The sequence below is a fragment of the Lactuca saligna genome, chromosome 8 (genome assembly GCF_052625555.1).
Source record: "Lactuca saligna cultivar CGN05327 chromosome 8, ASM5262555v1, whole genome shotgun sequence".
Lineage (NCBI taxonomy): Eukaryota > Viridiplantae > Streptophyta > Magnoliopsida > Asterales > Asteraceae > Lactuca > Lactuca saligna.
In genome coordinates, this window is record NC_136424.1 from 69,353,343 (window position 1) to 69,365,544 (window position 12,202).

Below are 12,202 nucleotides of genomic sequence, written 5' to 3' on the forward strand. Positions count from 1 at the left end.
ATTCTTCATTGTAACAGAGATCAAATTCTCGCGAAATGGCCAATATATTATTGTAATATGTAGTGATATCAGTTTCACCATGCTTTGAGTACCACAACTTGGTTTTAAGATCGTAAGTTTTGAATGATTCTCCAAATCCGAATAGGTCCCACGAACTACAACACACATTTCTTCTGCAAACATAAAAATGTATGGCTTCCTAATAGATTCCCCCATTAAATTGAGGAACCAGCTGGAAGTGATCAAGTAGTTTTCTGATCTCCACTTTCGAAAAAGAGGATTAGATTCCTTAGGTTTTGTTTTTTCCCCAGTAAGAAAGCCTAGTTTCCCTATCCTATCTATGGCTAGTTTTAGTGATTGAGCCCATTCCAAAAAATTCCTACCATTCAATCCGATTGTTATGATTTGGATGGAGGCATTTAGGTTCATATCAACTGGAAAAGATTGAGGAAAGGTTGAGGTTTGGGTAGAAGAAGAGTTGGTTGTTGAAGTTTGGGTAGAAAAAGAGTTAGTTTTCTCATTGGCTCTGCTACGATATAAATTTTGAAGAACAATTTTATTTCTTATTGTTATTGATAACCATGGAGAATACAACATAATTTATAGAGTTTACAAGCTAACTGACAACTATTTACAGTAGGATAAAATCATATCCCTATAAATCCTCTAGAATTATATCTAAATAAATTACTAAAACAGAATAGGAAATATTTAAACCAGGAAAGATCCTTATAATATGTGCATCATTCAAGAATTGTAATTGATATTAACTATAAAATAATAATTTTTACACTATATTGATACTCAAATTGTAATTATTTAATATGAACAATATGATAAAATTATGTTAAAATCAAAGTACATGATTATATCTACTCTCAGCTTATTCCTAAATAACATTAAATATAATTCTTATTGTTAGTTTTAACTCTTGTTATGATTAAGTGTTTTAAATTACTTATTTGACTATTTTTAAAATTTCCGCTCAACTTTAAAATATCAATTTTTACAAGGCAATGTAATGTAATCTATATTTTATTTTATTGTAAGTTATTATCATCAATTCATTTTAAAACCACTTATTATTACCAAAAATTATAAAAGGCTAAATTTTAGGTATAAAGTTTTTTTTTTCTGTTTTTGTATTTATCTCATATTGATTAACCAATTTATGTATTATAAAAACTTCAAAGGTCACGATTTTTTTATTTGAAAGTCAGGCGAGTTTCAAAGTAATTAGGTGCAAGAATTTTGCTTATTTTATAGTGTAGTATAGATAGATATAGATATATTAAACTTAATATATAGAGCAGCCTCTTTATTCCAGGAACTCATCATCTTCCTTTAGAGATCTTTTATCTCGTTAGTATGGAGTGTTTTCTTTCCTTTTACACTTGGTATATTCTTCTTCCTCATGAGATTCGAGTTCTGCGTTTCTAACTTATTATTTTGTTCAAGATATTGGATCAGTAACTTCATTGTTTTCTGTCCACTAACACTAATATTCTGTCTATTTTCCAGTTTGTATAGTACATGGAAATTAATAACTAAGAAAATAACTTTATCAAAGTTCATTGAGTAAGTTCGTTGTTTTCTGTCCACTAGCACTAATATTCTACACATCCTAAAGTGTGTACATGTAAAGAAATTAGCTAGAAAAGGACATGAATTTTCAGTGAGAAATCAGTCATTGGTTTTTGAAGAAAGTGGTGCGAGTGTCATAATAGGGAAGGATGGGATTCTGGGGAGGTGTTCATCAAAAGGATACTCTCAAACTAATACACAAGAACATATGATAAAGCCAGTACCATAAAAACAAACATGTCTAGCATTTTAGTATAAGAACCCAGAAATAAGATATCTGTTTGTATTTTGTAAGATGAACCTAAATTGTTAGTAGAAGATATCAAGTCAAGGACAAAACAAAAGATAAAGATGAGTAAGATTGTTAGTAGAAGATAACAAGTCATGTGTTTGGGCCATAACCTACAGGTAATGAAGCTGCATTTTATAGAAACATAATTCGCTCAAAACATTGAATTTGTTACAAAAATGTTACACTCCAAGAACAACATCTGGTTGGGGATTTTAAACAACATAATACTAAGAAATTTTTTACTATCACAAAAAAGTAATCAAAACTCAAAATACATATATGGCCACTTAACTTCAAATAGAGAATTGGATTATAAGATCATCTTATCAGCAAAAACAAGTTTAATTATTTCTGAAAAGATTCATGTGGCTATGCACTATCATAAACATTTCTTTCTTATGGTACCAAAAAGAAAGATTATAGGCTTGTCCATAGGTCCCCTTTTGACGAAAGAGAGACAATGAATGTTATATAGGACAGCATAGCATTCTCAAGCAAAGTAATTTAACAAAATGATTTAGTATGAACACATGCAAATGACAATAGCATGGAGATAAATTAGTTTGAAACACTTGAATAAGAAACCATATCGAAGTGTTTTTTATGGACCTAACATTTATGAAGCAGATAACAACATACAGACAAAACACATGACAAACCTGACTACAAGACAGAAGTTATCCACCGATTTATACCAATCAAGTGTCTGCTGAAAGTGGATTCCACACAGTGCCTTCCAAGGTGCTTTCTTTCCTAAAAATATTTTAAAATTAGTAGCATGCCAATATATAGGCCAATCCCTTCACTATATAAACCAGACTTCTCAAACACTCAAAAGCATCATTACCTTCTACAATTACCTAAACTTACAATCATTCATACCCAAGGCTTAAAATGTCATACAAGTTAGGATTACTCTCTTCAATGATGTTGTTACTAGCAGTGGGTATCAATGCTGGTGGCATTGCTATCTACTGGGGTCAAAACGGGGGTGAGGGCACGTTGGCTGAGACATGCTCGACAGGGAACTATGATTTCGTAAACCTTGCATTTCTTCCAACTTTTGGAAACGGTCAGACCCCCATGATTAACCTTGCAGGTCACTGCGATCCATACAGCAATGGCTGCACCAATTTAAGCTCTGAAATCAAATCATGTCAAGCTAAAGGAATCAAAGTGATGCTGACTATTGGAGGAGCAGCTGGGAGCTACTACCTCACCTCTGCTGCAGATGCCAAACAAGTCGCCACTTACCTCTGGAATAACTTCTTAGGAGGGAAATCGTCCACACGTCCTCTTGGTGAAGCTGTTTTGGATGGAATCGATTTTGATATCGAAGGAGGAACCACCCAACACTGGGATGACCTTGCCAGGTATCTTTCTGGATACAGCAGTCGAGGCAAAAAGGTGTACTTGACAGCAGCTCCTCAGTGTCCTTTCCCAGATGCATATATTGGAACTGCCCTTAAAACGGGTCTTTTTGACTATGTTTGGATTCAGTTCTATAACAACCCTCCTTGTCAGTACTCCGGGGGTATGAACAGTTTTGAAGATTCTTGGAAACAGTGGACGTCTGAGATCCCAGCAACCAAGATTTTCTTGGGGCTGCCTGCATCACCTACGGCTGCAGGAAGCGGGTATATCTCTGTTGGTGACCTAACTTCCAAAGTGCTTCCAGCGATCAAAGGTTCTGCAAAATATGGAGGAGTTATGTTGTGGGATAAGTATCATGATGATCAAACTGGATACAGTTCTTCCATCAAAACCCATGTGTAGTACTCTATAAAATCCATGGTTGTACAACTTCATCGCTTGTATAATTAATTACCCCTTGTGAGAATAAAATAATATTGCTTATATATTTTTCTGTTTCATCTTGCTCCCGTATTTTCCCTGCTATCACCCTTCACGATTTAAAGAGCCACGTACCCAGGTGCACTACAGCTCCATATATATTTGTTTCAGGTCTGCGAATGAGCATCTTTGCGTCCATCCTGTCCGTTGAGTTTTGTATGACGCTTTTTTCATGAATGTAAATATTGTGTTGCCTGTGTATTAGGATACCGATGGTAACTTACTAAACAAGTGCCACAAAATCGATTCAAGCTCAAACACTATGGCTTTTAATGTACATTGGATCTATTTGCTCTATTAGAATATGTCCAAATCTTCTGGGCAATAGTTCTCTCATCATACTTTATTTGGCATCTTGTAAAAATTAATAGCCAAGTACGTTGATGAAGTTTTTGATTATTTATTAGTGGTTATTAAGATATCCTACAACTAAGGAATCATGTAATCTAAATCAATATAATCAAGTGTTTGTAAGGATTTACAGCTTTCTAAAGAATGATTGTTGCAATTTCCATACTCAGTAATTCTTGTAAATTCCCTGAGAATGACATGGTATTTCTTGAACTCAAAATAAAAAATGTATCTCCTTTGTTTGGACTGGATGCGAGTAAGTTCTAGCGTTTACTGAAATATATCTAACAATCTCTAGTTGCAGATCCAAACCCTAGGTTTCACTAGCAATGCATATCATATAATTCAATCGTTAAGACAAAACAAAAATAGATTACACAGTTACGCCGTACTTAATCCAAATTCTAAGTGAGGATTTCTGAAATGAAACAAGTCATCTAAATATACACTTTGTTCAAGCATGTAAATCACTAAATTATCTGTTATGGGTCTTTTTGAGTCCTTTGCTTTATTTTGTTTCCGTTTTTATTTTTGCATCATAAGCTAAACTGTTGGGCTTCAGTTTCTTTTCTGTTATTAGTCCTTTGGTTGGTCTCTCTCACCTGGTATATATAGGTGTTATCCTGATGTACGACTCAGGAATAATTTTATGAACTTCTACTATTTCATCAGGGTTGCCCTGTGAAAGTCTTATATAAACCCTAATTCCATTGTTGAGCTTAACAGTGGTATCAGAGCTGCCATCCTATGCCTGTGGTGTATGGTGAGGGTCACGAACACACAAATAATGGAGAAGTATGAAGAGGTCAGTCGTAAGATTGAGAGTCAAGAAGCAACATTGCAGGCTATTCAAGCAAGTCTAGCTGAATTGACAACCACAGTTAACGCTCTGGCCATAACGCAAGGGAAAAAGGGAGTGAAAGGAGCAGGTGCAAACCCATCTGACTTCTTGGATGGAGAAGGGTCTGGGGCATACTCTGCTGACGAAGGGGCAGAGGGAACATTTGCAAGTCATGGCACGAAGGGGTACCAATTGGTGAATAGGATGACTAAATTAGAATTCCCATCATATGATGGTGAGGGCTTCAAAGATTGGCACTATAAGTGCAACCAGTTTTTTGAATTGAACAATACTCCAGAGGACATGAAAATTCGTTTAGTAGCAATTCATTTGAAGGGTCGGGCACTCCAATGGCACCAGGGATTTATGAAGGAGTCGGAAGGCAATCAAGTGCCCTGGAAGACATATTTACAGGAGCTTAGGGAACAATTTGTTGAGGGAGAGGTATCTAAACCTTTGATTGAACTCAGGAATCTCAAACAATCTTCGACTGTAAGCAATTACAATTTCCATTTTAATGCCCTTCGTAATCAAGTCAGTGTTCCAACAGATATGCTACTAGATTTGTACATCGGAGGACTCTCAAATGAGATTATGCATACAGTCCAGTTACTGGATCCCAAATCCTTAAGTCAGGCAATGAAATTAGCCAGACTACAGGAAGGCGCCTTGTATTCATTATGGGGATTAGACCCTCCAAAACCTCCCGAGTATACCAATCTCACTCAACAAAGTTCTAACCTCGACACCAGAAACGAAAATGTTTCTTCATCCCCAGCACCCACTTTACTTCCTGCACCTAAGTATTAGCGAGAACTATTTCAGCCATAATTTCAGCATAATTATGTTGTATATTTTGTATTTACTGTATAGTATATGTTCCTAAATTAGCTCTTTAGGTGATTAGACTTTCCTCAATTATCCCCCTGTAATCTTGTATATATTCTAGCTCATATCAATGAAAGGGGCATCAAATCTCAAACAATTACATGGTATCAGAGCTAAGGGCTCAATACCAAAACTGATTTCTTTCACAGCCACGGCTGTGCAGCCTTCTTCCTTTCTAATTTTTTTCCAGGAGCCCCCTGTCTTATCATGTCTGGTGAAAATCAGACAAACCCTACAAAGGCAATCCATCCCGTTTACACTGTTACCAACATACAGACCAAAGTAAGAGTACTTGATGGCACCAAAGTCACGTATTCCTCCTGGGTTCGTTTGTTCAAACTACACGCAAAAGGCTACAAAGTTTTATCTCATATTGACGGAACAGCATCCCCTGCAAAAACAGATCCAACATATGACACTTGGTCAGAAATTGATGCTATTGTCCTTCAATGGATCTATGGGACCATATCCGATGATCTTCTTGGTCAGGTCCTTGATCCAGCCTCTACTGCATACGAAGCCTGGTCCAAACTTCAGAACATCTTCCTAAATAACAAAGGTTCTCGAGCAGCAGCCCTAGAACATGAGTTCAATAACTTAACCCTTCGAGCCATGACATCCCTTGAAGCGTCTCTCCGGGCAACTGAATGATGTAGAGTGCCCTGTCAACGAGAAACGCCTCGTCCTGCAACTAGTCCGTGGATTGCCCTCTGAGTTTGACACAGTGGCCGCCTACATCAATCAGACCTCTCCCACATGGGATACTGTCTGTTCGATGTTACAACTCGAGAATCAAAGACAACGAGCCCGAGATACTCACTCACCTGTGGAAGTCGCTGCTACTGTTGATCATGAATCGGGACCTAACCCACCACCAAGACGTGGGGATTTCACCAACAAAACTCGTCCTTCCCAGCAACGTAACTCCAATCGCCGATTCCCACCATCTCGCTCTCAAAACAGGGAAAATCCAGCGCCTCCTAGTCGCCAACAATCTGTGCACCAGAACAATCGGCGCAATCTTCCTCCTGGCCAGAATCGCCCCTCATGGTCCACTTATCCGCCTCCTTATTGGGCCGCTCCTTGGTGGGCTTCACCGCCACCATGCCCATATCCTACTCAGCCTGGTTGGGCCTCACCTTGGCCTGCACCTCTCATACAGCAGCAACAAGGTCGACCACCACAAGCCCATATTATAGAAGTAAACCCACTGTAACCATCAGAACTTGGAGCAGCTTTCTCGGCAATGACTTTGGACCCAAACGATGAACAGTGGTACATGGATTCAGGAGCAACAACTCATCTTACTGGGGATGCAGGTAAAATCTCAATTCCAAGTATGTCATCTATAAAATCGGTATTTGTTGGAAATGGTAATCAAGTGCCAGTCATTGGATCAGGTCACTCCCTTTTACCAAACCCACATAAACCATTTCATCTCAAAAATATTCTTCACACACCCAACGTCATCAAAATTTAATATCTGTACGTCAATTTTGTCGAACTAATAACTTATCTGTTGAATTTGACTCCTATGGTTTTTCTATAAAGGACTTCAACACTGGGATGCTCCTAACGAGGCACAATAGCGATGGTGACCTCTACCCCTTCACAAAGCCAGAAACAGCTCCAATTTTCTCTTTTTTTATTTCATCTAGTTCATCCTTTTGGCATTCTAGACTAGGTCATCCAGGACATTCTGTAATGGATTTTCTTAGTTCAAATAAACATATCTCTTGCAATAAAAGTGATCGTTCTTTTGTTTGTCAATCTTGTCAAATTGCTAAGCACAAACGCTTACCTTTTCCTACCTCCACATCCACAGGGAAAATTGGAACTGTTAGCCAGGAACCATTTCACAGGGAAAATTGGAACTGTTAGCCAGGGAAATCTGGAAACTCTGATTTCTATGGATATTAGCAATAACCTTTTTATAGGTGTGATCCCTGATTGGATAACCAACATCAGGGGATTGACTCAACTTGTGGTGAGAAATAATAGTTTCAAAGGCAGGTTTCCTTGTGGAATAGCACAATTCTCTGTTCTTGATATCTCACAAAATTATTTCTCTGGGCCCATCCCATCCTGCTTATTAAAATTTCAAATTTCAAATATGCAGCATCTTCATATGGGTTCCAACAGATTTACTGGATCGGTACCTAAATTCTTTCGTAGTTTGACTATTATTTTGACTTTGGACATCAGCAACAATGATTTGTCAGGCAGGATTCCTAAATTTCTTGGCAAACTATCCACTTTAAGGATTCTTCTTTTGAGAAAAAATAAATTTAGTGGTTCTATTCCAAAGCAGTTGTGCAAATTACGTGATGTGAGTTTGTTAGATCTATCGAATAACCATCTTTCTGGTTCAATACCTAGCTACCTTCAAAACATTACCGGGGGGTATGACCTTGCTTTCATAAAAAGAGGCAGATGGGGATTTGGATTTTCCATTGAATCCTCTTACCATTATGAGAGTACTAATTTTGGGTTTCGTCCGTCGATCCCCACTAGTGAAACAGTGGAAACACAAAACGAAGTTGAGTTCACAACAAAAACGCTCTTTCTCCACTACAAGGGTGACATCCTTGATTACATGACAGGATTGGATTTATCTTGTAACAAACTCACAGGTGAGATTCCAGGAGAACTAGGGTTGCTGAGCCAGATTCGGGCTTTGAACCTGTCTCACAATCAGCTGACTGGACCAATCCCAGTGAACTTCTCAAATCTTGCGAATATTGAGAGCCTGGACCTTTCTTCAAATGGATTGACCAGCATAATTCCATCACAACTGGTTCAGCTGACTTTTCTAGAAGTTCTTAATGTTTCTCACAACAATCTATCGGGTAGACTCCCAGAAATGAAAGCACAGTTTGGGACCTTTACAAAGGCTAGCTATGAAGGCAATCCACTTCTTTGCGGACCACCGCTGGAGAATAAATGCACGATAGAGCCACAGGTAACCGATCCATCTCTTAAAGAAGAGAGCTCTGAGAAATGGTATGATATTGATATGGTGTGTTTCTATGGAAGTTCTAGTGCAACATGTGTTGTGTTCTTGTTGGGATTTGTCGGGCTTCTTTACGTCAATCCTTACTGGCGCAGAAGGTGGCTAGACATGGTTGGAGAATGTATGTATATATGCTATTACTTCCTTTATGATTCGGTAAGGAAGCCTTGTATGATCTTCCATAACTAAGTCCCATTGAAGAAGATGTGATGAAATAAACACGAGCATGCTTTTCATATCTATTTATATTTTTCTGCTTTGATATATGTATAATGATGCACAAGAAGACCCTAATGATTATTGAAAGTGTTATTTTCCCAGGAAAATGTGACATTGCATTCACAGTACAATATATACATATTATAATATTAGGCTACAAGGGTTACATCGACTAACTAGACTATACAAAGTAATGGGCTATATAAAATACATACACTAATCTCGTACAAAATGAATGTCAATCTCTCTATGGTTCATGCGTTGGTGTTGTACGATTTGATAATTAAACTGCACTAACATTATCGTAGTATGCAATGGTTGCTTTGTTGAGATGTGAGTGAAGTTCTCAAAGAAGATTTTAGTTGGGGCAAACTGAAAGGAGTTTACTCAGACAACAACCATTTCATAGGGAAAATTCGAATTAAGAGCGGTGAGGAAAAGCTTGAACATTTAAGCCTTTTTTATATTAGCAATAACTTCTTTATAGGTTTCGTCACCCCTCGTTGGTTGGATAAGCAAAATCATTTGGTTGAGTTGGTTGTCTGAATTTGTGAGAAATAACACTTTTGAAGGCCGGTTTCCTTGTTGATCAACTTCATGGACATAGGTAACAACTTGTAATTTAACAAAGGTTTTGATTATGAACATAGGTACCAACTTGTCGGGTGGGATTCATAAATTTTTTGGTGATCTATCTTATTTAAGGATTCTTCTTTTGAGGAAAATGCTCCTATTCCCCGGCAGCTTTCTCAGTTACGTATTGTTGAGTTTCTTAGAATCCAAATACAATGTTTAATGTACTTAAAAGTAATACAAGGCAAGCATGAGCAATCCATAGAGAGACAAGGTTAATTTCTATACCTCTTTGTGTAATCCATGGATTATTCTAGACAGTTTAGTGGAATGCTAGCAGGATCGCAACCTGTATGTGTTTATGAACGATGTGTTCACCCGGTGTACTTCATCCCCCTCATGGTTGCCTTACTGACATATATTGCTAAGGAATTCCCTAAGCAACATTGTTTTCCCGATGATGATCCTTAGGATAGGTCCCTTAAATTAGATACTTTATGGACAAAAAGTGAGGATAATGAGAACGGGTAATCGGGTTGAATAATTTGATGAAATTAAAAAACTTAATTATTGTGGGTTGAAAATCATATGTGCTCACCAGGCTCCCAATCTTAACCCATTCAGTTTATTATATTACATCTAGTGGCAAAAGTGCACATGTGTGATGATCAGATGAGAGATATTGATTATAGGCCATTAGAATAGATGTTTGTAAGGCCTGTACTATTTATGTTTATGTGTATGTATTGTATTGACGATGACACCCAATATTTTTAATATAATTATAATACCTTTCTTTGGAAATGCTTTGATAAAATCTTTATCATGTTTTTTAGAACAAATTCCGTAACATTATTTTTCAAAGGATACTCTGATTTTAAATAAAGCATAAACAAATCGGTCTTCCCTGGCCGTGAAATTAGGGATGTCACAGTTGGTATCAGAGCATTAGTTTAAGCAAATTAGGAATTTGTAGGATTTCTAGACTTAAATTTAGAATGATAAGCGATGATTGTGAGATAAGTGTCTGCTATACATAGGCACAAGCACTAGCTTATTTTAGGAACGATGCCTAAATTACTTTTATGTGCTACATGATTTATGATACTGTTAGGGTGCAAAGTCACGCTTGGATTTATTTGTGTTTTATCCACTTGTATTGTGTAATGAGTTGTCTTTCCTATAAATAGGAAGTGAGTGACACTCATTTATATAATGAACACTTTAAGAGCATTAGTTTATAGAGAGAAATTGCAAGACCCATTTTTACTCTTTCTGTCAATACTAATGAGAGCTAAACCCATATTTATTTACTTAATGTGTTCTTGATTTTGTATGATGATTCACTAGATCTTTTCTAATTCTGCACATGCCATCATAATCAACAACACTACAATTGGTATCATAGCGGGTGTTCTTGGTTTGATCAAGAATTGATCCATGGTGGCATTCTTGATTTGGTGATTCTTCATTGTGTTTTGATCTTCGTGTTATTGAGAGTTTGGATTCTAGAAATCGAATTCATCATTGATTCTATTCATAATTTGATTTTCTTCACTAGAATTCAAGTGCTTTTTGCTTTCTCTCTCTAGAAAACCCATTCAAAATCACTTTCTCTCTCTAGAAATTTTCAAGTTCTTATGATCATGGTGGATTTGTCATATGATTCTTGGATTGTGATCATTGAAGATATCAAATACAAATTCAATGAAGATCAATTTTATGGGTTGGTGTTAAGCAAATTGATTTCAATGGGTAATATGGTTTCTTTTGGAGATTTGAAGGATGATAATGGAAGCTTGATATTTCAATCACTTTGTAAGATTATATGGTTGAATAAACTTGCATTGTCCATATTAGTCTGTAGTAGAAATCACAAGGAAGGAGAAGAAAGAGATTTTTTTAATAAGAAATAGATTTCTCTAATTGAAAACCCAAATGACCTTCGTGCTCTTAAGTTTGTTGAAGTTCAAGACTATGGAGTTCAATGTGATGTTCTTGATGTTCTTGAAGTTCATGACAAGAAGATTCAAGTTGATTCTTATGAAGATGCAAAAGTTTTTTGCTCGATTGGAGTTCAAACCGATGATATTTTGTGTTCTTGTGATTCGTTTGAAGGAATGATTCCTTATCGGAAGCCGGTGATCCAAGAAATTCATAAGTATCAAACTCCAAAAGATTTGATTCAAACTTATAAAGTTGAAGTTGTGGGAAGTGGTTTTGTTCATGAAATCAAGTCTTCAAGATGCAAAAGATGAGAAAGAAAAAGAAGAAGAAGATTAAATGGAAGAACAAGCGGATTTATTCAAAAAAATCTTCAAATGTTGTTGTGAATCCGAAATCCATGAAACAAGATGTTCTTGGATCGTTGAAGAACACGAAGAACGAGTTGTACATCACGCATAGTGGGTGGTACAATGTTTAAATTGGAGATTTTCTCATTCTAAAAAAAGAACCAAGATCTTCTAAATTTGTTTAGTTCGTTGCAAATGGAACTCGATTCGTCAAAAAGGTATCTCAAATTCTCAAACAGATTCCAAAACACACATGATTTTAATTCAAATGTTGCATTTTTCATTTTTGATTG

At 36.6% G+C, this 12,202-nt stretch overlaps 2 protein-coding genes across 2 annotated transcripts; both read left to right on the forward strand.

Moving 5' to 3' along the window:
* Nucleotides 1-2,741: 2,741 nt before the first annotated feature.
* Nucleotides 2,742-3,652, forward strand: LOC145011396 (hevamine-A-like). The gene has a single exon (XM_078970105.1). It carries the CDS (start codon nucleotides 2,771-2,773, stop codon nucleotides 3,650-3,652), a length of 882 nt encoding a protein of 293 aa, XP_078826231.1. The 5' UTR covers nucleotides 2,742-2,770.
* A 2,365-nt stretch (nucleotides 3,653-6,017) lies between these two features.
* Nucleotides 6,018-6,461, forward strand: LOC145009731 (uncharacterized). The gene has a single exon (XM_078968371.1). It carries the CDS (start codon nucleotides 6,018-6,020, stop codon nucleotides 6,459-6,461), a length of 444 nt encoding a protein of 147 aa, XP_078824497.1.
* Nucleotides 6,462-12,202: the final 5,741 nt, after the last annotated feature.